This window comes from Corapipo altera, unplaced genomic scaffold, assembly GCF_003945725.1.
Source record: "Corapipo altera isolate COAL_440 unplaced genomic scaffold, ASM394572v1 2b, whole genome shotgun sequence".
Classification (NCBI taxonomy): domain Eukaryota; kingdom Metazoa; phylum Chordata; class Aves; order Passeriformes; family Pipridae; genus Corapipo; species Corapipo altera.
The window spans coordinates 24,952,391-24,979,472 of record NW_020884874.1 but is presented as its reverse complement, the minus strand read 5'-3'; the positions used below and the strand labels follow the sequence as shown (position 1 = coordinate 24,979,472).

The 27,082-nt window shown below is 40.0% G+C and overlaps 1 protein-coding gene across 1 annotated transcript; it reads right to left on the bottom strand.

The window, feature by feature from the left end:
• Window positions 1-959: 959 nt before the first annotated feature.
• TMEM242 (transmembrane protein 242) lies at window positions 960-26,252 on the bottom strand. The gene is made up of 4 exons (XM_027633943.1): window positions 26,102-26,252; window positions 23,959-24,059; window positions 16,893-17,030; window positions 960-2,183 (listed from the first exon to the last, which is right to left on the bottom strand). Exons 1-4 carry the CDS (start codon window positions 26,235-26,237, stop codon window positions 2,085-2,087), a joined length of 474 nt encoding a protein of 157 aa, XP_027489744.1. The 5' UTR covers window positions 26,238-26,252; the 3' UTR covers window positions 960-2,084.
• Between the last annotated feature and the right edge of the window lie 830 nt (window positions 26,253-27,082).

The window sequence follows — 27,082 nt, the reverse complement described above, 5'->3', positions numbered from 1 at the left end:
GCTCTGTACTTGCCCTGTAAGTGATTCTATTTTAAATATTTCTGTCTGTATATCTCACTGTGCTAGGATTTTTTGAGGAGCATCATCTGCTATGTCCATATGACTGGGTACCTCCAGATTTAATTTACTTTATCTGTCATAGGGGATTTTTTTTTTTATAATACAGTTACACTGATCCAATGGCTAACCATTACCCGAAGGGACAGTTCTCTTGTGCCGAGACTTGCCACTTCCCCATCCTCAGAGCTCTAAAGCACTAGAAAAGCAATCATTTTACTTCTGAGTTTCTCCTGAACTGTGTTCACATGCAGTCACAGTCACTGTGCTGATGGAGGCAAGCAAGGGTAGGACAGCTCTCTTCAGAGGCAGCCAGCAGGTCAGATCAGATGCCTTGTACAGTTCCAGGGACAGGCATTCATGTTAGTTCAGTGCAAGCCACGCTCTGGCCAGTCCTGTCTTTCTCCACTGACTGTGCAAGGAACTTTAGATGACTGATTTAGGTGAGTTATTTAATCCAGATAAAGACAGATGACCTAAATCCCATCTTAGAAACTAAAAGTAAGTAACCTTAAGGGCATCAGGCAATTTGCATTTATTTAGTTCACTTTAGTACTTGACCAGTTTTAATGACACAGCTACTTGTTAAACTTGGTAACTCAGCATTAATATGCCTAAATGTAAGCAATACAGGTATCACCATTCTCACAAAACTAACAGAAATATGAAAATAGTATCATTTTTCATGTGTATATGATGGCAGTATTCACCACAATTTATTTAATGTTGAATTACAAGCATCAAGCTCTGGAAAAGATGTCAACTATTACACTTCAATTGTTTTAAAGATACTATTTTAGTGTCATGTTTCATAGGAAAACCATACTTCCCTATTATTCATCTGACATTTAAAGCTTTTTTTTTATGTTCTTTCCTAGGAATAAAAGACTTAATCACAAAAGACAGGTTTTAAGAAGGCTTTATTAAATCTGACAACTGACTAACTGGACTGTGTGCAATTAATAAGAAAATCTGACAATTGAGCAACAAAGGATTGTTCACTGATAGCACTTTTTTTATTTCTGCATTTTTACAGATCTTCAGTCCTTCAAATACAACATTTGAGTAAGACATTATTCTTTCTAGTTTACACCCACACTTCATGAGATTACTGCAGTGTGGAAAATGACGCATGGCTTCCACTGGTAGAAGAGCCACAGAAATGACTGAAACACACAGAAAAACTAGCCCCGCTCATACACTTTCTTAGATGAAAATATTTGTGTAGGATAGACTGGGTGTCTCACTGTTTTATACCTTCTTTCACTTACTATTTCAAGTGATATACAAATATAGTAGAGACTTTCATACAAACGATCAGATTCACTATTGTGGGATCCAATAAAAAAAATTAGTATAATGCTGACAAAACAGTGTACTCTGAAGAGATCTCTTCTGATGCTCTGCAGAGGAGCTCAGTAGGTCACTACTTGCATATTGGGTGTTTTAAACTTTACCTTCAGACATAGAGAAATATTTTAGTTTAGATACTTTCTCTGCTGCAAATTTAAATATCTTCTTTATTTTTGAATAGTGCACTGTATGCTTTATCTTCAGGCCCAGCAACAGATGTTATAATTGACTTGATGGTTATATTACTAATAGGTCATGTACAAATCACTGAAAGTACTGTTCTTTTGTTTCCTAGAGAAATGTCATAAAATTCTTCTTGAAATGCAGGATGGGATAGGAGTTTACTGGGATTATGTCCACATATTTACTAATGAAGATCATTTTTTTCTGTAAGCCTTGATAAAAGTCTTTCTTCAAGCTGAATCCAACTTATCTTGGAGGGTTCATTTTCTCACAAATCAACTATAGCAAACGTTTTTTAAACGTGCTGTATAAATTGTTTGGTTTTGTTTTTTTTTAATTCCCATGCTGCCAGATGTTAACCGGCATTCCCAGGTTCAGTGAACTCAGTCAGTAACTTGCTCAGTCTGAATCTTCTTCCTTTTCCAGAGGGTACACTTCTGCTACTTCCACTCCCGTTCTTGCTGAGACATCTCTAAATGGCTCCAAGTCTTTCACTTGGATTTAAGTAAGTTTTCCCATTCAACAGTGGACTCACTATTTTTAGGAATTGCTGGAAAGATTGATTGCATCTTAGTTTGGAATTCTTTCATCTATAAAAGAGATATAAAAATAAAATCAGTAAACTGCTAATAAGAAGCAAACAAAGTTGCACCACAAACCCCAGGCTTATTCAACAAAAGAAGCTGTGTGAGGTAAAGAAGAGGTAAAAAAACTTTTAAAATAACAGAAAATTAAGACTTTCCCTCTGATTACATTGGTTCAATTGGTAAAGTGAAAAAACCATGAAGGGACCCACAACAATTACCCCTTCTAAAGCACCACACTGGGGTGACTGATTTGGATTGCTTGCCTGAAGGATTCACTACTGTTACATGAACTACTACACACAGACACACAGATATACACACACACACACATATTTAAAATGTTTCTGTTCGGAGGAAAATTACCTCCATAGAATGTGCTCATATTTTGACTGCAGTGCCTTTTTCTACACTTGTAATGGATGAAAGATCCAATACAGGTGTTCAAGGATTTTAAAACAAGGGTTAAAGATAAATACTGGTCAGCTCTGACAGCTTAGGTTTATCCCACCACACAGACACAGGTGACAAAACAAAGTCTCATTCAAAAGTATATAGTAGGAGGAAGGAAAACAAGTAGGAGAAGGAAAACAAGATTCATAATGATATACAGGACCAAGTTTTTCTTTCACGGTTGTTAACATGATGCGAAAGAGGAAGTATATCTATATAACATATATGGTATTTATAATTTATATTTATGCTAAGCATTTTATCACCAATGTCTGATTCAACAGTCCTGGAAGGCCAGAATTGAAAATTCTTTTAGATAAAAGTCACTTCTATTTGAAGATAATACTTAAAACTGTTGAGTTTCCTTCTTCTAAGATTTTTACATGTATTTACATGTATTTTTACATATTTAAAAATGTATATTTACATTTTTAAAGAATAGGCATGGAAAAACCAAATCAGTGAAACTCCTATTACACAAACAGCAGGATGCACAGGGGAAGTTTTGGATTGCTATTTTTAGGAAGCTCTACAGAATCTGTGACATTCACACAGAGAAAACAGGATGTGGTATGCAAGTACTGGATGCAATGACCTCTTGTAGACCAAATGCTGTTTCAGCCAGTATGTCCCACAGAGAGGTTCCAGGAAACCTAGATATTCCAAACAGCCACACAGGCATCTTCTCTAATATGCCTATGTTTTGTGTGCTATGGGTCATCAGTATTTTTACAAATACCCTTGGGCCATTTTCTGTTTAAGTCCTTGTGTATGAATAATTCTCACAAAGAACTAGTATTCTTTAGAGAAATGCTGCTGGAAGGCAACTACTCAAGTTACAGCTGATACAAAGAATGAAACAATTTACAAAGAAATTACCAATCCTTTACTAAGACAATAGCTAACTGTGATGGATGAAAACATTTTAGAACTCTAGTTTTTGTCTAATAATGCCTGGGTATTGTTAATCAAATAAAAATACATGTTATACAAAGTAGAAGGAAAATTCAGAGCCAAATCATCCTTTTTGCTTTATCCTGATTTTGTTCTTAAATAAAAACTAATTTGCTCTCTGTTTCATATTTCATTCTGATCACATAGCTATTTTGATTAATTATTTGTTCTTGGTTTTTAAAAATCTTGGCAATCACCCACAATTGTTCTTAAACTAACATTTTTGCTTCTTATTTAAAACTGAGAAACTCTCATAGACAGTTAACATTTCCAAGAATAATAAACACCAGTATCAGAGCTGACATAGGGAAAACAGCCCAAATTACATTAAACAACTGCTGACAATTAAATACAAGTATTTACAGTAGTAAATGTTTTAGGAGCATTGGCTTAGCTGTTTTTTCCAGTTCTCTGTAATTAAGTTATCCCAGCTCACTGATGTTCAGAAAGTATTCAATTTACTTAACATTTTTTGCTTCCTAAAGAGTGATTCAAGTCTTCTCCTCTTTCATCTCACTGGGTATTTAGTAGCACAAGAATGGTCAGATACTAACCTGACGTAAAATGCTGTAGCTCTATTGGTAAAAACATTTTATACCAGCTAATAATCTGGAGCAATGTGGATTTTTTTGGCTGTTTCTAAACTCAAGTTTAAATTTCTTTTATGGTAAAATTTAAATGACATACTCATAAGCGGACACCTCTGTTACTTCACTAAAGACACAAAAAATCAAAGGGAAACTAAAATCAATTCTATAAAGCCTCCAGAAAGATGGTGGGTGGAGGAGCTATTCAGAAAACAACAGTGATTCCTCACTCTCACCTTATAATTACTAACATGACAGACCTTAACTCTCAAATGCAAAAAGCAAGCTTGTCTGGGAAATAAAACTCTACAGCTCTGTTCTGAAAGAAAAAAGGTATTTATTTAGAAAGCACTAAAACACTGCTAGCAGCTACAGATTTAGGAATATTAGACAGATTTTTCTCCTCTCAGAACACTAATTTATGTTCTGCAGGTAAAAGCAACTCATTTCCTGGAAAAGCAATTTTTCCTTAACACGTGGACCAAATCCGAAATATTCAATATCTTTCTTTTGCTTTTAAGACTCCCCGAGAAATTTCCTCAACCTTGTCTTCCCAGATTTTGATGCTTCTTTGTAAAACCACTTTGTAAGTGATGCCAGACTCAAAGTCTCATTTACCATTTACCTCTTCCTCTCCTGCCTGCCCTTTTCCACAAGCTCCCTCTGCACAAAAATAGTTTTCCGTTTGCAACTCACAACTTTGACCATGTAGACACAGTTGTCCACAAATCTCCTTCCTTTGTGATTCCTGGGCAGTGAGCTATTTCAATAAATCACACTGCCAAGCTGATCACCACTGTGCATTGTCTTGTCAGTGTAATGCTTTAGGTTGTCAGCTCTTTCTCAGTGTAACACTTTAGGCTGTCAGCTCTTTAAGAAGGACATTATCTGCAGTGACTGGCATGAGCCTCATTAATACATGACTTCACAGTATGTCTAAACAGGCCCAATTTCTTCCCAATACAAATGTCACAGCTACTAACTCTTACTAGAAGTTTTCATTTCTATACCAGTTAAAAGATATTGCAACTGATTATTTCTCTCAACAAGTTTTTGAGTTCTCAGTATTAATACATTACACAACTTAATTAGTACTGGTCATGGACTTGTATTTTCCCGCTCTCCCTCTCCTCCTAGCATGAAAGTTAGTACAATATTTCACTGGGGCTTTGATCTGGACCTCTAAGGTATCTTCCCCTTTCTCTTCTGTTCCATGAATATCAGCTTTTGAGTTTCTTCCTTCATTTCCACACTTTGTGCTTGTTGCTCTCCTGACTGTACCTCCAAATCCAAATCACTGTCTTCCCTGTCCTCAGAGCTTCTCTAAAGCTCACTTACAACATGGCCTAAAACCACGGAGAAAGATTTGAAAAAGAACTGTTCTCTGATGTAACAGAACTAGTGTACACACACATAAATAACCATGAAAATCACATCCCAAAGCTCCTGTCCCTTCTCTCGTAGTGAGATAAATAAATAAATAAATAAATACTTATATATAGTGTATTTAGGACTAAATTTGGCCTCCAAAGTAACTCATACTGCCCCTGGGGTTATTCTTGTTTGCATTTAGTTGACAGTATCATACTAGGTCCATTGCAACTTCAGAGGATCCTTGTAGTGAAAGCAAAATTTGTTCACTAAACATGTAAATCAGCCTTTCAACAAACTGGGCTTACCAGCATCCAGTCCTCCTGCAGTGTGGTGAGCTTCTTGCGAAGATGACAGATCAGCCTTATGTTCTATTAATATTGCACAATTGAGGTTCAACGATTAGGACCTTGTCTTTACCTGCTTTAACTCTCAGGGAACAAGTACGCTTCTTGACGAGGGAAATGCTGCAATTAGTAACTGTGTCTTGCTTTGCCTTTTCTTTTTAGTAGACTTGCCACTCAAGAGGTCTCTTCTCCCCTCTCCTCCCCTCCTGGAAATCTTCTCTTGTATTTCCTCCAGATTTCACAATACACACATCAGTGGACTCAAATCAGAAGGCATTAATTTAATTACAAGAGGTAATGTGCTATGTATTAAGTACTGGAATGTTTTGAAATAATTCGCTGAAAGGGCTGCCTTTTTATTATTGTCAGTCACACTGACACTGGGGTACTTGGTTCAACTGTGATAATGTCTTCAATTAATAGTGTAGTAAACCAAGTGCAAAAACCTGAATGTATTTTACCTCTTTCTGCTGTCTTCAGTATCACAGGCCACTCTCTCAGTTGCTGCTTCTGAACCCAGTGGTACATGAACGATTTGTAACAGATTTCTTAACATTCCAGCATGCTCCATTCCCGCAGGCAACTCTCTGAAGTGAATTTCACTCAAGTGAATTTTATTTTTTTGTCACAGATATTGCAAAGACTTGATGCTGTTTTTTCTTGCCAAATAAATTACAGTAACTGTTCTACCTCTGCCAGGCTTCTTTCTAAAAGGATATCATCTACCTTACTGCATTAAATAATCTGTAATAGCTACAGATCACTGTTATTTTCTTATCTTAACCTAATGATCCTGCCTCAGATGGCAAAAATATGGGTACCTAAAAGCATCATCCATTTAATAATCTCTTTTTAATGTACATCGTTGACAGAATGTCACACAAAAATTGGGATAGCACTATTACTGAGAGCACTTACATGGCCGTTCATATTAAAATGAATGGAAGAGGGGCTAAAAGAGTCTACTTGAATCCAAGAATGAAAGTTTTACGAAGAAATGTTCTCTTTAACGTCTGACATTCATAATAAGCCAACCCAGATTCTAGGAATTATTAGTTTCCTATTTTAGTACTTGAATCAGTAAGAACTGCTTACATTAGCTTCCAAGTGAAACGAGGTTAGATGCCCTAAACTGAGATATCAACTGGCAGCAGAATACAGTATGTGCATGCCCTCTGTTCGCAGCCATCTTCCATTTCACAAGGCTCGAAGATGAAGCAGGTTGCCCTCGATTTAAAAGCACCAGTGAGGACTGTTCTTGCCACCTTTTCCCAAACCTTACAATGAATGCTGTTGCCCTTGTTAACAAATGATTACCAAGGGCCACATACAGAAGTAGCAAGTTTTTTGTAGAAAACAGCAAGTGCTGAACCCTTATAGCACTGAAGAGCAGAGCAGCCAGTCTGTCAGCTGAAGGTGATTCGCCTTTTCTCAGTGTAAATGGGGCACTCACTGCAGGTCACTCTGTGCCGGTGTGCCTGCTGACCTCTGAAATAAGCATGGAAAATACAGCCCTGGTTCACATTCTTAGATCTTGCCCTTCATTGGCAAAGGCATCATGAATGCCTAGATTACACAGAACTACAGGTCTATTTAAAAAGTCCCTGAGAGGGTCTATCCTGGCAGTATACATCCTAAAATTTAACTACTTTACACTGTACTGTCACAGTATGCTGTTCACCACCAGTTTGCTGATTCCAATGTTTCAGGTGTGCATAGAGAAAAGCAGCAGCAGAATTTTGTTAAACCATCTAGAGAAGTCAAGAGCTCCTACTGGCCCCCTGTCTCATGGAGGCTTACGCATATGCTTAACCATATGCAGTGTTGAGTATTCTCTTTGAAATCAGAGGGTTATTTACACTGCCTAACATTAAACAAACACATATTTTTCCACAATTTTATCTCTATAAATCTTATGTAAGTGTCCTGCTATGTCCTGCACTTTTTTAAAGAAAAGTAACACAAAAATAACCTAAGTGAACTTTACAGGGAGAGAGGACCATCACTGTTTAGAATGAAGCTGTCACAGCTCCCAAACCATTATAAATATGTAGTAGCCTCCCATGGCTACTCCATATTCTGTCTCAAATTACTGGTGAACTACTGAGAGCTGTCAAGTCACAAGGGTCAGGCTACCTGTTTTCCAGTTATTGGGTCACACAAAGAGATAAAACACATGAAATACCTTCCTCATGTTACTTTTCCAAGTGTGCAGCAGACATGTTATTCATAAATGAATGCATTTCCCAACTGGGAAGAGGGTTGGTCTACATCACAAACACATTTTACTAGTCCTGCGTTGTCCGGTTTAATTTCTGTGCAAACGTGACTTAGATCCCAAACTGGGAAGAAGATGCTATTCCAGTAGAAAAGCCTAAAGAAAGCAACACTGTTTGGCTAGATTATTTTGAATTAAAAAAAAAAAAAGCGATTATGATCAATGGGAGAGACAGCTTTTAATTTCTATACACAGAGACAGTAATTTTGTAAACTGGAATCTGAAAAAGAAAGTAACTTCCTTAGATTCAGAGATACAGTAGTGTCCTTGTAAGTTTTATACATTTCCATGTTGGTATTTCTGAAATAAAATGTAAAGGAATTAAATTTTTGTAGTATATGATATGTCAAAGTAAAGGCTTTTATGCCGTGCAGAAAAATTGAGAGTAGAATACTTTTGATATCACTGAGGAATGTGCCATTTATTTCTGCAGAATCTTACTTTCAAATCTGGGTGCCTGGAAAGGGCATCCACATGATTAGTCTATTATGGTGTATTAGTCATTGCCCCTTAGTCACCCTGGGCAATTTGAAAAATTAATCTTGAAATAATTTTAAATTTAAAGTAGTTAAATATCCAATTGTATAAAGCTAGCTAGTTAATAGACCCAAAATCTCAGGATGAGTGTCCCAACCCTATAAACTCTTCTGTGATGTAATTCAGAGTTCTGAATTACATTCAAAACACGAATTGTCTGCAAGTAGGCTGTTCCTGAAAAGGGCAATCTGAGTAATTCTTTTACTCTATATGTCCATGAATTCATTATATGTATCATCCACAAGCAAGATCCAAGGCTGGGAAAAGGGTCAGCACACACCCAAAACTCTTCAGTGAAGCCTAAGCCTCAACACCCTGACTGGGGCTGAATTCCACGTCGGAAACCTGTCAGAGCCTGTGTGACACCCAGAGGCAGGCAGGGACAGCTGGATGCCTGCAGGCAAGCAGAGCACCTAGCGTCTCTGCCTACAGAGGGGTAAGACAAGCATGGCCACACCACCACACTTAATGTACAAGAAGATGCCATGGGACCAAGACGTAGCATGAATAATTGGCACCCATCATAGAAGCTTTGATTCAGATTTTAATGGTACATGCACAATTTACAGTTTTATGTGATCAAGAAGTGGATCGACCCACTCGTCCACTTAGGGTGATGTGGGACTGCTTCACAGAGGCATTTCGGACCATAGGCTGAACGTGGTTTTGTTTTCTCTAGCTTCTTAGCACACTGGTGGCAGCTAACAGCTCTCACAGCACAAAAGAGTCATTCCTCAAAACAGCTACCGTTACAGTCTTCCCATATTCTTGAAATACTCACTTACAGCTGTCCCTATTTATAAAGCACATGTAGCAGCTTCCCAGTAGGAAAATTATGATCTTAATCCTTGAATAAGCAGTCTGCCTTATCAAGTATACAGTGAAGTTCACTGGTTTCTTTTTTTTTTCTCTTCTTGGATAAAATACTCGCAGAACATACGTGTGGAGGCAAGGCTTCTCCAAACTAAACTAATTAGGCAATATAAGCAGTACAGAAAAATCCAGCATAAACAGGAAATACTAACTTGTACTAGTATTCCTTCTTCTTTCTAAGAGTTTGAGTTTGAATAAGTATTGAGGAAATAAAAGAGCATCAAAAAAAGGGCAGATTTGATTTATATAGAAATATGTGATCATGAAATAGCAAGGAGAAGATAAGTTTTTGTTATGCGATCAGACATAAGCATGATAGGGAATAGAAACTTCATTAATAATACTTATGTGACAAATACAACAATAATTAAAACCAAATAACAACAAAAAAATCTCGTAATGACTGTAGGATGACTCTTACAATTATTTTAGGAGATATGCTGCTTTTACGGCAACATTTGTCCATATATGAAACAGCATAAGAATTTCAGCCACTGCAATATGCCTATATTTAGTTGAGATTTATAAATCTTAGTACTATTTACAGATGCAAAACCCAGTAATTTTTGAAGACTATGTCTCCATGTTCTCATCTTCTATTTTAAATTAATCCATTCTTAAAGCCAATACTGCTTTGTATTTATACTGTGCCTATGACTATACTTTCCCAAAATTATATCAAATATCTCTCGAAATAAGCAGGGGGATGTTATTTTTTATACTTAAAATGGTGATTTAGAGGTTAGATTTCCTCTAGAGAAGAGCAGCCTGCTTAGGAAATATCCTTACCAACAAAGCCAAGGCAAGCATATATTCTCTGTACTGCTTTAATTGTTTTAGACATCTCTTTTACAGACATGCAATAGTTTTAGACTCTTAACATTTTAAAGGTTAAGATCAATGAAAAACAAGATATTTCATTAGGAGACACCATAACAATGATAAACTAATATTTTATAACGATATTAGTCACAAATTGCTAATCAATTATTCTCATTATTTTTCCAGCTTTTCATGGAACAGATGTGGAAGCAACAATCAGAATCTCACAAGTCTACATATGAATCATCCGGGCCCTTTTCCTATGGGCCAAAGAATGCTTTTATTTGTGAGGAAATGAAACCCAATTTAATAAGGGCATGAAGAGCAAAAGGGCTTTTAAAGTGTAATTTATCTTGTTTGTTAATTGTTGTAAGTTTCAGTCTACAAGGGCTGGGGGCATTGTTCTGTTTTTAAAAGAAGGTTCATAATCACTGACAGTTAAAAAAAAAAAGAAAAAAGAACACCAGACATTCATAGGTATGTTTAAGTATCTGTCTAGTACTCTATAGCTGAAAGTTTGATTAAAAACAAGCGTTTACAATTCAACCATAACTTCTAGAAAATTCTAGAAAACTCCTAGAAAACTGTGTCACCTGCTCTAGGTGACCCTGTCTTGGCAAGGGGGTTGGACAAAATGATCTCCAGAGGTCCCTTCCAACCCTAACTCTTCTGTGATTATGTGAAACTAACATTTTTCCAAGCAATAAAAAGGTGTAGTGGATCATAACACTTGTAGAATAGGTAAATAAAATAAGAAAGGTTCAATTCTTGGAAACTTCCATGAAAATACTCGTTTAGTTCAACTGCAACAACAGGGGGTTTAAGATAACTTTGAGTATTTTACTTTTTAACATTTTTTACTGAGTGAAACACCATTTACCCTTTAACTGAAAATTTAAAACATCACGGAACATTTTATATAGAGAATCTTGAAATAAGATGTTTCAAGTACTATTCAACTTTAAAAAAAATGAAATTATAAATTAGCCAAAACCAATCTTTTCTACAGAATTTATTTCAGTACTGCTGTGTTTTGCATCAGAAAACAGTCATCCCACTGCATCAGGAGTGGGCAGCTACAGGGTTCTGAGGCTGCAAGCTCAAAACTTCTAAGATAATGCCATGGAAGATAGTGCCATGATGTGGAAATAGTTAAATAGCAAATAAACTTCTTAAAAAGGTGGTGCCATTTTGTTTCAAGCCAGATGTCAATTATTAAGCTTGCGTTTAACACAGCACGTGTCCTTCTATGTTGTAAAGTGCCTCAGAGAGGAAGCCTGTGGGTGTGTCTGGATGAGTCTTGGGTTCAGATCAGGATGCTCCTTGGAACAAATCTCCCAGTTGTTCATGTTTACTGGCCATGAGTTTGTGTACTGCTGAACAGTCTCAAAATGCATGACTTGGGCATCTTTAGGGTAAAACAAAACTGGAGAAGCCTTCTAGAAGTGCATATAACATAGTCCAACTGCAAACAGGCATTCAAGACGTGGGACAAGGCCAGTGTCAGTCCAAATTTTGAAATTCCTGGAATGGTTGTAGATGTCAGGTCTTCAGTCTGATAACGCTATACTGCCCCAGTGCTGCTGGTCAATGATACCTGCTAATATAGACAGAGCTTCTATGTTCAGGGATAATCAAAGGTGGACAAATACATATATTTAAATGTATTTTCCTAACAGATTGTAGCAAGCAAATTAAAAAAGTCTGACTATTAGTGATAGCTGGTTATTTTTTTCAAGATGTACAATATAAAACCAGATAACCACCATCTTCTAGGTTCTTAAAAAGAAGACTTCTCTTTTCCACCACTGAAAAACAGAACTTAAACCGTTTTCAAACCAAGTCCTCACCAATCCATTACTTCTCCATTTCAGAATAAGAGCTGAGTGGAATTTAGTAGGGTTTATTACTTAACCAGCCTGTCCTCAGATTAAAACAGTGGCAACTGCAGTCAGGGGATATTAACAACCCAACTTGCGACAGCGTAAAATCTTTTATATTCCTTACCAAGACATAAGGATCAGTTACTTACTATCACCCCTGGGTTTTGACGCTAGCATAAAAAGCAGCAGACTGTAAAGCTCCAGGGAACCACCTTAATAAAGTCTGTTAAGAGGTGGAAGTACGCATTGTCATAGCACTGTTTTAAGAACCAATAAACCACAAAGATTAAATAAAAATTTTGTATCACCCTAGCTAGTGCATCACCCCAGTGCCTGGAAGAGATCTTAGCAACGATTTGCTTCTACAGCAAACACAGGCTGTCTCAGAAGGTGTAAGGACAAGGTATCCTGAACTGTGGCTTCAGTTTCATGCCACGACACGAACTGCTGAGCAGTGGCGACTGCTGACACAGATTAATTACAGCAATTATAACTCATCAAGGAAATATTGTTCCACTTTACTCCCGTCGTTTCATCTCTGACTTTGCAAGCGACGACAAGATAATTTAAACATTCCCAAACCTTGGGGTAATATATATTTTCATCAATCACTCACTGTCCCGTCAATAATCCACGCTCATAGGAAACACATCCCCCAACACCAAAAGCCGTAGCATTTTGGCAACGACACCCAGCGAAACCACGGCCTCTAACTAGGGGCAACGCCGTTTCCCACTGCTTGTCTAAAAGCCAGGGTGGTTCTCAGACGACCAGACCCCTCCATGCGCCAGGGTCAAGCGCAGGACGGGCGCTGCCGGCGCGGCTGTTCCGGCCGGCGCCACGAGGTGCCGCTGTGGGGCAGCCGCGGCGCCCCGGCCCCGCCCCGCCCCGGGGGAACCGCCGGGAGCGGCGGCAGGAGCACACCGAGCCATAAACCAACCGGGAATGGAGCCCAGCAGCGCCTTCCTGGTTTAGTTCTGCGCTCCCAAGTGCGCGGGAGACGCTCACCACCGCTTCCTGCGGGCGCCGGGACGCTCTCAAGGGATTCCCGGCGGGTGACGCAAGGAGCACTCAGTGACACCGTCTGCACATCGCTCTGTTTCACAATGGGACGTGGCTGGCATGTGCAGTGTTCGAAGCACAAAAAGCACTGAACACGTCTTGCACTGCACTTCTCCAAAGTCAGGGACCAGCTCTACTCTCCTTCTCCTGTACAGCCAGCCCAAGCCCTGGTGTACATGAACATCAGCTGCGGGCTTCTGAGCCACGAATGGAACTGCCCAATAGCTTTCCTGGCCAAACCAGTTCTGCTTCAAGATCTCCTTGCTCTCTTACTCCTTGTGGTGTGATTTTTGCCAATCCACCACATCTGATTTTCCACTCTGCCTTCTGTATTTTACTCCTTCAGATGACTTGAGGCATTAAATACTTAACAATTCAGTATTACTTGACCTAGAGCTCCCCTTCAAACTCTGCAAGTGACAGTCCTTTTTTCACTAAGATCCCATGAAGATAGTCACAGGGACAGAACTGGCAATGGATTTGAGAAAGCACTGGAGTTGAGATACTCCTATATGCAACAAAAGCAGCTTTCTAAATACCTGCAGTGCTTACAATCAGAATGTTATTGTCCTTAATAATTTAATATCAAAGGAAACCATTTAGTATCAAGAGATTGTATTAACTGCCAATAATGTTATCAATATTGCCAGATGAAGCTGCTGCTTAGCAGGACCAGGTCACTAATTAGCAGGTTCCAAGGGCAGCTCGTTACTGTTAAGGTGAAGAGGCTGGGCAGAACCTCTTCTTCCCTGTCCAGCTGCCAAAGCTTTAAAGTTCACACAGACTCCTGGCATCAAAATGAGTGAAGTCACCCCTCAGGTCACATAGAGTACAGCACTCTGAGAGACTGAAGTCTACCTTAAGTTGATAGCTTTCATATCTTGGTATCGAATGCTAGGTTTGAAATTGTGACTTGAAATTCTACAGGTATTGGGAACTAGCATGTACTACAGAGCCAGTGAATTGCAGCACTCAACCGCACTGAAGACTCAAGACATTTTATTCAGGTGAATCTGTAAGCGCCTCCTTTTAAAATGTTTAACAGAAATGAAAATGTTCAATTGAAAATGTTGAGCTTAGTGCAAAATCTACAGTGTCTTCCATGGTCTGAACAGTTTATGTGGAAAGAAACTTAATGTCACTCAGTGATAACTTCAGTTTCTCAAAAATAAAACTTTATTTATTTTTTGTTGCTGTCTAATAATAATTAGACACAACATATGCATCAGTGGTCTCAGAAATCATTATAGTAACTGACTGTTAATCTATTATCTCTGCTTACATGATAGCAATTAAGAATTTTCAAAAGTATCAGAATGCAGAATGTCCCCCTGAAACAGGAAAACACATCATGTAAAAATAGGCCCTTCTTAAAATGAGCATATGTTTAAGAGTCCAGAACTAATGATGTACTAGATAGCTTATAATCCTTATTTAATCTTGACTGTTCAAGAAGATGACATTTAAGAACATAAATACTGTCTTTCAACAGCCAGTATTTGCTCCTGAGTGTTGTGTTAAAGCAGTAGGCAAAAAGTGAAAACAACAATAAAAAATCAAAGATTACTTATTCTATAATTATATTTTTAATGCTAATGAACCTCTTTGGTTAGAATATAACATGCTTCTACTTTTGAACCTCTAGCAATTTTAAACGTATATATTTTTGATTTTAACAGATACATAATAAAACAGGAAAGAGAAACATGGAAATAGGAAACTTACAAATTGCTAATTTTTGATTCTGCAATAATAAATAGCACTACTGTATGTGCTTCCTTTCTGCAGTGGAAATTTAGAAGTCTGTAGTGAATGCAATAAATATGTCAGTGGAGAGCAGAGAGCTGTTCCAAATCACCTCTTGACAGAAATTTACTTCCTTCAGCATCTGCAATTCCCACGTTGCACAATAGTGAAACATAAGCACTCCACAATAGAAACCAATAACAACAGACATTTGCAAGAGCCTCTTAAAATACAGTTTCCTCTTTTCAACACTAACACAACACAGAATATAATAAGGTGCAGCTTTCTGACTAGGAACACTCAACAATTCTCTAAAACGCCTGCAGTGTGCTTCTGACACAAGAGCCGCTGCTTTCAAGTAAGCAGAAGCCCCATCAGACTCAGACTTGTCCAGGGGCTTAGCCATATCAAGCTTATGTGGGTGTTCCCCATCAGGCAGTCTCAAGAAAAACAGCCTTACAGGAAAACCAGTAACTGTGGGTCTAGGCTAGTACTGTTCAGGGAAGTAAAAATTTAGCTTAGGGAGAAACAGATAACATAAATTGCAGACTAGGATCAAATTCTGCTGTCCTTCAGCAGGACCAGAAACACTCTGACAGAACAAAAAATAAGAATCAGCAGTACAGCGTGAAGTGAATCCTTTTGACTGACACAAATGACAATAAACTGAGTAAACTGTTGTTGTTCAGCATGCAGAGAGTACAAACCAGAATTCCCACTCTTCTTCCCCCTTCTCTGACATTCCACCACAGCCTCACGTGGAGGCTTTCAGTTTAAAAATGTGTTGTAGCTGCCTCCTATGTCCTGCTATGCTTTTTTGGCATTTTGCCTCCCTTTACTGGCTCCTACTGAGAATCAACATTGAAAACTAAGATAAAAAGGACTGTATAGTGCTGTATGCTGCAATTCAAATTGTGATCTACAGGATACCTCAGCAGAGTAGACAAGAAATTAGAACTTGAATAAAGATATTAATGAGAACAATACTGAGATGAAGTAGTATCTTCTTCCTCCCTCTTTATATATTCTTTGCTGAATATACAAATAATTTGCCATGTACGATAAAGGAAGTCTATTCATTCCTAGTCCTAAAGAGGATGCAAACAGCTCTGCCAAAGTTATAGCTGCAGGGGACTCTTAAGTCATGGCTCATTACTAGGGGCAAACAAAAATGCTCACATGAACTTCAGTGTTCACACTCAACATCATGAAACATTGGAACACAATCAATTTACTAAAGATAGCTGTAGCCTTTTGGGATGTACAGATGCTTCCCGAGTTTCTTTGCCTTGACGTGGCATGTCATGGACCACCGTTATACTGCACATGATACTCAATCTTCTGTCCCCTCACCCCTTCTAGAAAGCAAGCTCGTTTCCTTTCAATTTTTTTTATGTCCTCAGTGTCCTGATGCAAAAAATAGAACGCGCACAAATAAACCAATTGCTCTAAAGATAGGATTCAGGGGACAGCCTTCAATTCAATAAGCAAAGGATATAGAAAGTTTGCAGCTACTATTTTAATCTCTAACTTAGAACACTGGCTCTTTTGTGAAGTATCTGAGACATCTGTGCAAATACATACAAAGCAGGACAAAATCGTTCCTCTCCCAAAATTGTCTCCTCCTAAAACATCCCATTTTTTACAGATCCAAGAACACCTTCCTTGTATGCACACATTCTGGTTAGTCATTCTAAATGTGGTGAATGAAAGTATAACTCTTAGACTGAAGTAGTATAGAGATTCCATCCCAAGATGCATTACCCAAGTTAAAATATGGTAGTTGAGAGGATCATACTCACACTGTGCACACCCAGAGCCTTCCAGATGGCAAAACTCAGCAATCCAACTCCGCACCATGCATAGAGTGAGCCCCATCCTAGGGCTCGTAGGGCCAGTGACGAACCACTCTCTGGTAATGCAGCTGTGGCAGTAATGCCCTAGAACCAAAAATAAAGTGATCAAGACAGTGAACGATAACTGGGAAAAAAAATAAGAACTAAAAAAGTTAACCCATGATTTAGACTTTTTTCCTGATTTGCCAGTTGTACGAGCGTGGCCAACAGACCTGAAGAGCCAAGCAAGGGGCTGGATGAGCTGCCTTCCTACCAGGAGCAGCTTTCATGATTGCCAGTGCCACGTGGGGATGATTTTAATTGCCTACAAATGCTGAAGTCAGCTGTTTTGTGGGCATAAGAATCTAACACTCAGTTATCTCACTAGTCAAAATACAAAACTGAATCAAAGCCAGTCACAAGCCCTTATGCCAGTGACGTCTGAACATAATCATTATACATAATTGATTTTGGTACTTTTTTGTTGGGGGTCACCATTTGCCTGTACGCTGTTATTTGCACTTTTGAAATGGCACATAAGGAAACTGGAGGAACATGAGGAGCTTTCAGCTGGACACAGAGAGGGTCCACCGGTAACCCAGGGACTAATTTCCAGGGGCTACAACTCTGAAGAAGCTCTGGAAACTGCTTAGCAAAATTTTGTAAAGAGCAACTGACAACACTGAACCCATCCCCCTGCCGAGTTCACCAAGAAGCAACATAGAAAATGCTCTGCAGTCTCTACACTTCTCATTTTTGTCAGAAACAAGAGTAGGTGGTTTTAAACTCATGTTAAGATACTGATGCATAAAATCCTGCCATGAGATGTGTCCTGAAAACACAAAACACTGACTTGGAAAAGCCACTTCAGGCCAGAAAGAATGGAGCCTCCCTCAGCCATGATGGGGTCCCAAACACAATGAAACTTTCCCTGTCACATAACATAGATGCATACTGCAGCTTCCAAAGGCATAAACCACACGCTGGCTGACATCAATCAAAGGGGCACCTTATGTTCATTGTTAGACAGCGGTGCCCATCTGACAATGCCCAATTGGTATAGGAGAGGTTCAATCTCTGTAGCTCACAACAGCAGTCAAGACAGACATAATTCTCTTGCTCATAATGGTAACTGTCATTAAGAGGATTTTTTTTTTTCCTCCCAAAGGATCACTGTTCAATTCTTCACATGGAAACACAGATTTCAGATGGTAACTCTTAAAGATGGGCATATACAGTCCTTACAAAAGTTAACAGTCTTACTTACTTACTTACTTGGTATCTTGGAGTAAGTAAAAACCTAATTATTGCTCAGAGGTAGCATATACAAGACTGCAAACATACAACTATATGCAATAAAGTATTATTTCATTTATAGACTCAAATATTGAAAAGTGAAATTAACTTGTGGAAGGATCAAAAAAATTTCCTCCAAACATGTGAAAGAACTGCACTTTTTTATTCATTATAAAAAGTGGTGGGGAAAAAAATCTTTTGTATTCTTTGCTTGACAAGACTTTAATTTTTTTACATTTTTCAAATGCTTCTCTTTCTTCTTTGATACAATTAGACATATTTGGTGTCTACAGCTATGCTCAGTCAAATAGTATCAGTAGTTTTTCTCCTCTTGGCTTTGTATTTTTGGCATGTTAAAATGATCCTCCAACAGTCCTCAGCATTAACATTTGCCCTAGGATTTAGCTATAGGCACAGCTACCCAAGGACAAACACACACCTGCAAAGGGCTCAAGTGGATGTATCTTGACCCTTATTTATTCTGATTTGGACAACCCAAAGTGGAAGCTGTTAAGAAAAACAATGCTCCGTAAGCATACACACACACAAACAGCAAATATCTCTAGTCACATTGCAATACCAGGTCCTATTATTTCCTTACCACAGATAATGAACTATTATAACTCTTCCAGTAGAGACTGCTCTGAGTAGATTTGAAATGGTGATGATTATTCTTGACATTTTTCCTGCTTCCATAGCCTAACCACACATCACACCATGCAGAAAAAAAAAAATTCCCATTTGGAAGATGGGAAATTAATGGACAAAAATATTCTCTACACAGAATCTTTAAATAGGAGTCATTATCTGTGAAAATTGCTGGCAAAAACCCACACAAACAGTATTTAAATGCTTGATTGTCCCAGAAAAATAGTGGTAAATGGAAACAATCAATCTGGTTTTACTGACAGCAGTCAAACAGGGTTCAGTCACAGGCTTATTCCTCAGGGTACTTAAATACATAGGTAAGGGTTTCTGTAAACAGGACAGTTTGTTATATAATTATCAGATATGCTGTTTAAAGCATCAAGAAAGCTAATTAATGACATGCTAAAAAAAATTAAAAGGACAACAGTATAGCATAGGAAAAAAAAAAGTCACCAACAAAAGAACATTTTTAGGAGAACTGAGTTTTATTCACAAACCTGTTATTCTGTGTCCAGATTGTTTTGTCATTACTGCTTCTGTATTTCTTTTAACATTCTTTAATTTAAAAGATATGCTTTTAAACAATACTTGAGTCTTTCCAAACACCAGGCTGAGAAAATACAGGGCCAAATTAGCTGATTTGTTTTCCAAATATATGCTCCTTTCTTTGTTTTTCTGCTTGGTTTGGGGAGGGGAGGGTTGTTTGTTTGTGTTGAGGGTTTTGTTTGTTTTTTCTTTTTCTTTTCTCCTGCAAGATAAAAGTAGGAAGTGGGAGAAGACACAGGCCTCGATCCTGTAACTTGTGCATAGTGTGTCTAAAAGGAAGTAGTGCCTAAAAATAAAGCGTGCTTAACTGTTCTAGTTGATTGTATTCAGTGTGTTCACTGTTTTGTATGACCTAATCTATTGTAAATTAAACACCTGGATAAATGCTGGTAACACTGGACACTTATTACAAGGAGGCTGCTGCAGCTGGGCATTTCATTGTAACAGCTCCCTCCCCAGTAACTTCTTAACTGAAGATCTCTGTAGTGGTTCATCACTAAACAGGATTATGTAATCTCAGTTTCAAGTCAATTTGGGCACCAGTCCTACAAATGCTTATATTTACTTTAATTCACTACCATGGAGGAGGTACAGTAGGTGCAATTTCAGGTTTATCTCTTGCCAGTAACACTGATACTACTTTACAAGAGTAGAGTCTCATACTATTGCTTCCTGGAAGTCTGAATGCAGTCATGAAGCCATGATGCTGTGATGCTACAGGTTCCCCTAATAATTGCTATGATTTTTTCTCCCATAAAACTATTTACATCTGTCACAGGCTGCATTACATTTGGTTGCTGTTTCTACCTGACTTGCATGCCACCATTTCACTGACAGAAGAAACAGCACAAGCCAGAAAAGATGCTGAAAGAATAGGTCTCATATTTCTTCCCAAACACTGAGCAACCATTTTTACTCCTTCAAACCTTCCCCTAACTTTGTGACAGCACAGTCACTGCAGTCATGCAGTGAAGTGGATCATAAAATTCATTTAGACTAAAACTAATGCAAGAAACAAAAAAACCCCCATAGAATTAACAAGGATAATCTCACCAACTCAGGAGCACAATTATTGGTGTCTTTAAAGGGACAGGAATGAATTGCAAGAAACTAAGGGCTGGTAAAATTAATTCTTTCAGCACCAGTGCTGGCTGATGTTGGCTTAAAGTACCTGTCAACCTATGTCCTCACCTTAACATGAATAAAAATAGTATTTAGGCATTGAACATCTAAGAAGGATGCAATCATCTGTAGTTATTCACAGTTATGTTTTTGTTACTATACATGATGTATTATTAAAAGTTGCTAACTATAAATTTAAGTAAGAATGCTTCTGCAAAATCTCACTGGTACCTTGGAGAGCCTCTACAGACAGTTAAGCCATTCTCAAAGTCTAGCCTTCCCTTTCACTTACATGTACCTTGACAAAAAAGTATCTTTCTACATTTTGCAGTATTTAAGTTGAGGGACCTAGGAATCAGAGATTTTTGCTAGCAAACTATTGTAATTCATTTGCACAGATAGTACCAAATACAGTTTTCAGCAAAAACTGAAATGGAACTGTCCTAGTTACAGGGGCTAGGACTAGTTTATCACTATGTGGTGTAGTGGTTTGAACCTTGTTTTCCCCCAGAGGCTGAAAAGTGGTAACCCCCAGGGGTGGAAACCCCTGGAAGTTTTGGAGCTCTGTCCAATGAGCGCTCCTGCAGAAATGAAAACATATCACAAGCACCGGAAGAGAAGGGTTGTAGTTTGGGTTGGTAGAAGTTGCCATGTTGTGAGACCACGAGGAAGGGGGCTCGGAGCCCCTTGGGGCCTCTGGGGCCCCCCAGCCCCAGTTGGGGGCTACAGAGACAGAGCAGAAGCGGCGGCAGTGTCCAGAGACTCTGGATAAGAGCCAGGACAGATAAGAACTGAACCGGAGGAAGCAGCAGAAGAGAGAGCCTGCAGCAGAACTTCAGAGTTCTGGGGGTAGGAACTGTACCAAACCCCCAAACTCCTTGAAACCCTCCTGGAAGGAGGAAGATGATAGACTCTTGCTTGAAAGAGCCTTGGAGTGCTACAGCACTTGCAGAGAGGAGCTGAGAAGCTCAAAGGCGTCCTGGGAAGCTGGACCGGGACGGAGAAGGAATGCGGGGGGGGGTTGACCTTGGCCCCCCTCGCTGCTGCTGCTAAGCTAGCAGCCTTGAGACAGAGCACAGAGCTCTGCAAAGGGGAATTTGAATCCCCTGAGGAAAGGGACTGCCACGAAGACCCCTGAGCTTCGTGGTATGACGTGGTGACGCGAGCTTGTCCCTGCTACGCAGTCCACGGAAGAGAAAGACCCTCGTTTTGGAGACGACGGGCCAAGGGGTTGGAGACCCCCTTGTGTGTATTGAACAGAGATCCAGCTACAACAATCCAGTTACTGCTGCATGCATGAGATGAGGAGACCTGCTGCCCTAGAAGAGATTCCTGCCCTGAGAGACTGGAAAGGATCTGTCCTTCTTTCCCTCCTGGACTTTTATTTGGAGGGGAGAAGAGATCTGATCCATTGTAAATACTATATGTCATGGTAGAGATAGTTGTGATTTTGTGTATAATGTGTTACAGTATTTATTTGTACAGTCATTGTAATATATTCCCTTTCCCCCATTCTGAGTCTGGCTGCGTTTTGTCTGGAAAAACCCATCTCACATTGGGTTGAGATGTGGGAGGGGGGATGGAGCAAGGGAATTGGATTTTGGGGCTATCTCAAACCATGACAGTGGGTATAACCAAAACTGTGTATTCTACACCCTCTGTGTCATTTCTGATGGACTGTTAATAAATGGATTGTTTGCAGCAGCTGCCCAGGGCACAACTGACACCTGAGGCTACAAGCTGGGTGTTAAAGAACCCCAGAGGCAGAGGAGTGTTTCTTTGTCTTCACACCAATGACTCCCCTCTAGGGAGGCATTCCACTTTCACACCCAGCCTGAGGGGTCATCTCTGCTAAAGGGCCATACTGGACTGGGATATTAGGCAGCTGCAAGGACTTAGACCATCAAAGATTCCAAAAATATCCCATGACTCATGGAGTTACATCATCCATTGTGAAACTCTCCACCTTGGGGGAGGTATTGGGCATTCCCACCTGAACCTAAGCATGTATAATCTTGAGGTTTGGGGACTTCTGGTACCACTCGTTGGATCCAGAGGAGGACCAGAACTTCAACAGGACTGTGACGAGACTGCAATCATCATCCTGATCAATAGGTTTCCTTTCCTTTTACATTGCCCCCTATGGGGCCACGTAGTGCTCAGCACAGGGGCTAACAAACACCATTCTGTTCTTGTCCCAGGGTGCTGGGTTATATATCTGTCTTTGGGGGTTAAAACCAGTTTTTCTCTCTATCATTGTATTTATTGTAATCCTCTTAGTAAATTGTAACTCTGACTTGTAATCTCGAGTTGGGTTCTTTTCTCCCACTAGTTTACTTTTAAACCGGCAAAGGTACATATCACTTGATGCCATTTCCAGCAAATATATTCTTGGGATGTCAATGCAGTGTCACTCTTGGTAAATTTCACAGTGGTAATAGGACAGCTCAGACACCCAAGAACAAGCGCAAGCTGGAAAAAATGCAGCGCTCAAGAGAAAGGAGATAACGGATGATCAGATACAAAGGTTCTAATATAAAATGCAATGGAAGAATCCTTTTTATCTTGCTATGCATTGAATTAACTTGATATGTTACTGAATTAACATTTTAAAAGTAAACATAACTGATCAGTTCTTAATTCCCTAAGAACATGTGTAATACATGTTGCATTTTAGAGTTTGGTGGAGACAAGACTGATCAATTTTAAGGGCCTGGTTTTGACACTTTCAGCAATAACAAAGCATTAGTGAGGAAAAAAATATCCTTCAATTAAATGTGCCATGTTTCAGATTAATATACCAATATGGTGTAACTGGTAGCAATTTTTTTCTTCAGAACACACAAGTGGATCCTGTTAGTAACTGCACAAGATTAATTTTGGCCATCAGATCTCATAGTACCAAGCCACTACTCTTTCTCATCGGTCACCTTACACATTGGGATGGAAGAGATCTTAAATTTTGACTAAATGATTCCACTTATTCCACAGCTTACAGGCTTTCTACCTACTCATTCCGATCCTTACTGCAGTGACCTTTCTTCCAGATTCACTGTAGCACTATGGCACTGTATGGTGAACTGGATTACTGAGGTGATACAGGCTCATGCCTGAAGTGTGTTCACATTACAGAATCAAAACAAACCATTAATTATATTCCATTATATAGCACTAGTATGATTCCAGTAAACAATTCCAGCGAACAGTGTGTTATGTATTTCAGCTACTCTCAAGTACTAAAGTATTTAGCAGTGCCAACTCTGAATTGATTTAAGTTAATCCTACCCCTACTCACTTGAATTAAGTCTGGTGCTCTTACCATCAACTTTGCCAAACTCCACACATATCACCATATCTGTAAGGAATTTGATGCATTACTTCCTGCATATCAGTATTGGAAAACAGCTCAAAAGGCACAAACCTTACTGAACCAGTCTGGGTTCTTCTTTTTTGTCATGGCAAGCGTGGTGCCAAAACCTGCTATCATTCCTGCCGTAGCAACAGTACCTAGAAAAATTCCACCTGTCAAAAAAAAGTTGAAGAAATAAAAATCAATATTTTGTTACTTAAGGGGAACTAAAAAGCCCCCAAAAACTGTTTAGAAAATAAAACCTGGAAAAATAAGACCTGTCAGCACATGTTGAAGGGAAAGGTCCTATTATCTACATTTTTTATGTTAACTTAATATGACAAAATAGCAAGAAAAAGAATTGTTTCTTTGAAATAGAGCATTTTGAAAATAATGGCATGTGTATGTATTTTCAAGCCACACACACACAAAAAATAATAATTCAAATCCCAGGATGCTTTTTCACAGTACTTTGACATTTCTCTCACTCGAGAGACAGGCTATTAAAATTGACTTGTTCTATGGCTACGCCTCACTCTTCCCCAAAATGGAGATATAATTATTTGTTGCATCACTTGTTATTTCAAATGGTCACCTGAAAATCCACCTGTACTTCTGAAGACCTTTACATAAGCAACGCTTATTCTTGAGCTTTCTTCATTTTATGTTCTAATGCCATTAAAAAAAAAAAAAAAAAAAAGAAAATTACACTAGCAGAAGCTTTCCCAAGACAGAAAGCATCCCTTGCTTTTCCACTCTTTCAGTGTTTCCAAAGTCACTTGGGGTACCTTGAATCCTTTAGCTCTTGCACCAAATGCACGTGTAGTCATATCTGGCCACTTTTAAGAAAAAGGCTTGCAAAGTCCTAGTGAACTGTAAAAACCGACCTGATTCATATAAAAATTTAAAAATTTCAGGGTATTACATGTTCTTCCTTTGCAAGTATTGATAACCAACCTGTTTTCCCTTTCCTAGTACCAGTTAATTAAAAAATGGTCTGAGTAGGAACTATGAAGCAAAACACATTTACGTTAGGTCTCACTTTAAAAAAAATATTTATCTGATTATTGTGATGAACAAGTTTCTGGTACTCATGTCAATGAAATTCTGCCTGGGAGCATAAAGACCTCACATGCTGGCCGAATTTTGCATGTCTACTGCGGTTTACATTTCCAGGTCTAGTAACCGACATTTCCCTGATTTCAGAACTAATAACTGGTCTTAAATTAACTTCTCCCCAAAGAGTAGCGCCGCGAATGGCCTCCTTGGGAGGGGCAGAAAAGCACTGCAAGGGGTAGGCAAAGAGCGTGGCAACAGGGAGCAGTGCCTCGCCATGAGCATCCTCAGCGAGACCCTTTTATCTGCGGGGGACTACGTCCATCCAGCCTCAAGTCCTGTCCAGCTGATGCCGGGATGTTCCCGGGGCCGCCTGAGCTCCGATCTCTGCTCCGCCGGGAGGGGCGGGCAGCCCGAGAAGACATCGGAGCGACCGGGATAAGCATATAAATATATATATATAATTATATATATATATAATATATATAATATATTATTTTATATATATAAAATACACATATATATATATAATAATACAATTATAATATCGTATCATGCCGCACAGCGCCGCCAGCCCGCCGCAGGTACTCCCGGTGCCCTGCGCCGCCCGCAGGAGACTCTGGCTCTGCCTTCGCCGCGGTTCTCCCGGCTGGGATCCAGCCGGGGACACCGGCTTGTTCCCCTACGGAATCCGCAGCGGTGCTTGTAGCCCGCACGAGCCGCCTCTTCCCCGAGGGAGCCCCGGCAGCGCTGGGAGCGGACCCCCGCCCGCCCGGCGGCGCTCGCAGCCCCGCAGGGCTGAGTTCCCTCGAGAGAAGGAAGCGGCTCCGCTCAGCGCCTGCTGCTCCCGTCCCGCATCCCGCCCGGACGTGTTTCGCTACCGGCACCCCCGGAGGAGGGTGACTGAGGGGTTACAGGCACCGCCGCTACTGACAGCAGGGGGAAAGGCGGGCGGTGTTGCAGGGGCTTCCTCGTTGCGTCCAGAAGCCTCGTCCAAGGTCATCCCTTCTCCCTGGGGACAGGAGAGTGGGGCAAGACCTCGGGCTACGGCAAGGGCAGCACGGCCGGGGGAGGTGTCGGGGCTGCCGCACCCGCTGCTGCTCGTCCCTGACCCATGCAGGGGGAGGAGAGGAGGGGAGGAAAGGAGGGCTGTCTGCACCTTTGATTAAGAAGAGCTTGTCCTGTGACGCCGCAGGGCTCCCAGACCCCCGGGGCAGGGACAGCCCACGCCCGGGCTCCAGCGGCGCTGCGGCCGCGGTGCCCTCGTGGGCGGCCCCCCCGGCAGCCGCCCCCATGGCCCAGGACGCGGGAGGAGGAGGGGGCTGCGACCCGGAAGGAAACGGAGATGGGCTGGGACACGCAGCCGCTTTTTCTCCTTCTCCTCCTCATCCTCTTGTTCCGCCTGCTCGGCTGCGCAGTCGGGGGTGGGGCACCCGCGGCCCCGAGGGGTCGGGTGGGCAGCCGCTGCGCCCTCGGTAGGGGCCTGTCGGCGCCCCCGAGAGCCCAAATCGCGCAGAGGGAAAATTGGCGAAAGTTGTCAGAACCTCTTTTAAATCAAGTCCTGTGTAGGAAGTTCATAAGGGTTTGAGGGTTTTTTGGCTTGTGTTTGTGGGACATACCACGTAGTGGACTTTACTGAATAAAACTGGGAGAAATTCTTATTTCCCATTAATTTAAGTAAGCTGTATCTTGACGGATAGTGTTGCTCTAAAGTACATATTTTTTTTCCAAATTCTGATTCTTTCCAGATATGTAAATAGTTTTTCACACTACGAGAACATATATTTGGAGTTTTTTTCCATGTCTGTGTCACACTAATGCTCAGTTGCTGATGAGTATAAATTGCTGTACTGACTTTATCACTCTGTTAAACAGTATACTAACTTCGGGATTTAGTATAGTCAGGTAAAGTATATTTTTGTTTGTAACAGTACTTTAACAGCAAGCAAAGAATGTAAATAAATCCAAATCAAGCATTTCTTCCCCAGCTTTCTTCTTTGTATGTTGTTAACATCACTTATAGCCTGTATCTAAGGTCTAATTATAGGGACTGGGTTGCTAGGCAAAAATTTAGTATTTTGGGAAACTTCCTGTTCATGGTACTTCTGAAAAACAATCCAAAGCTGTTTCCTAATAGTCC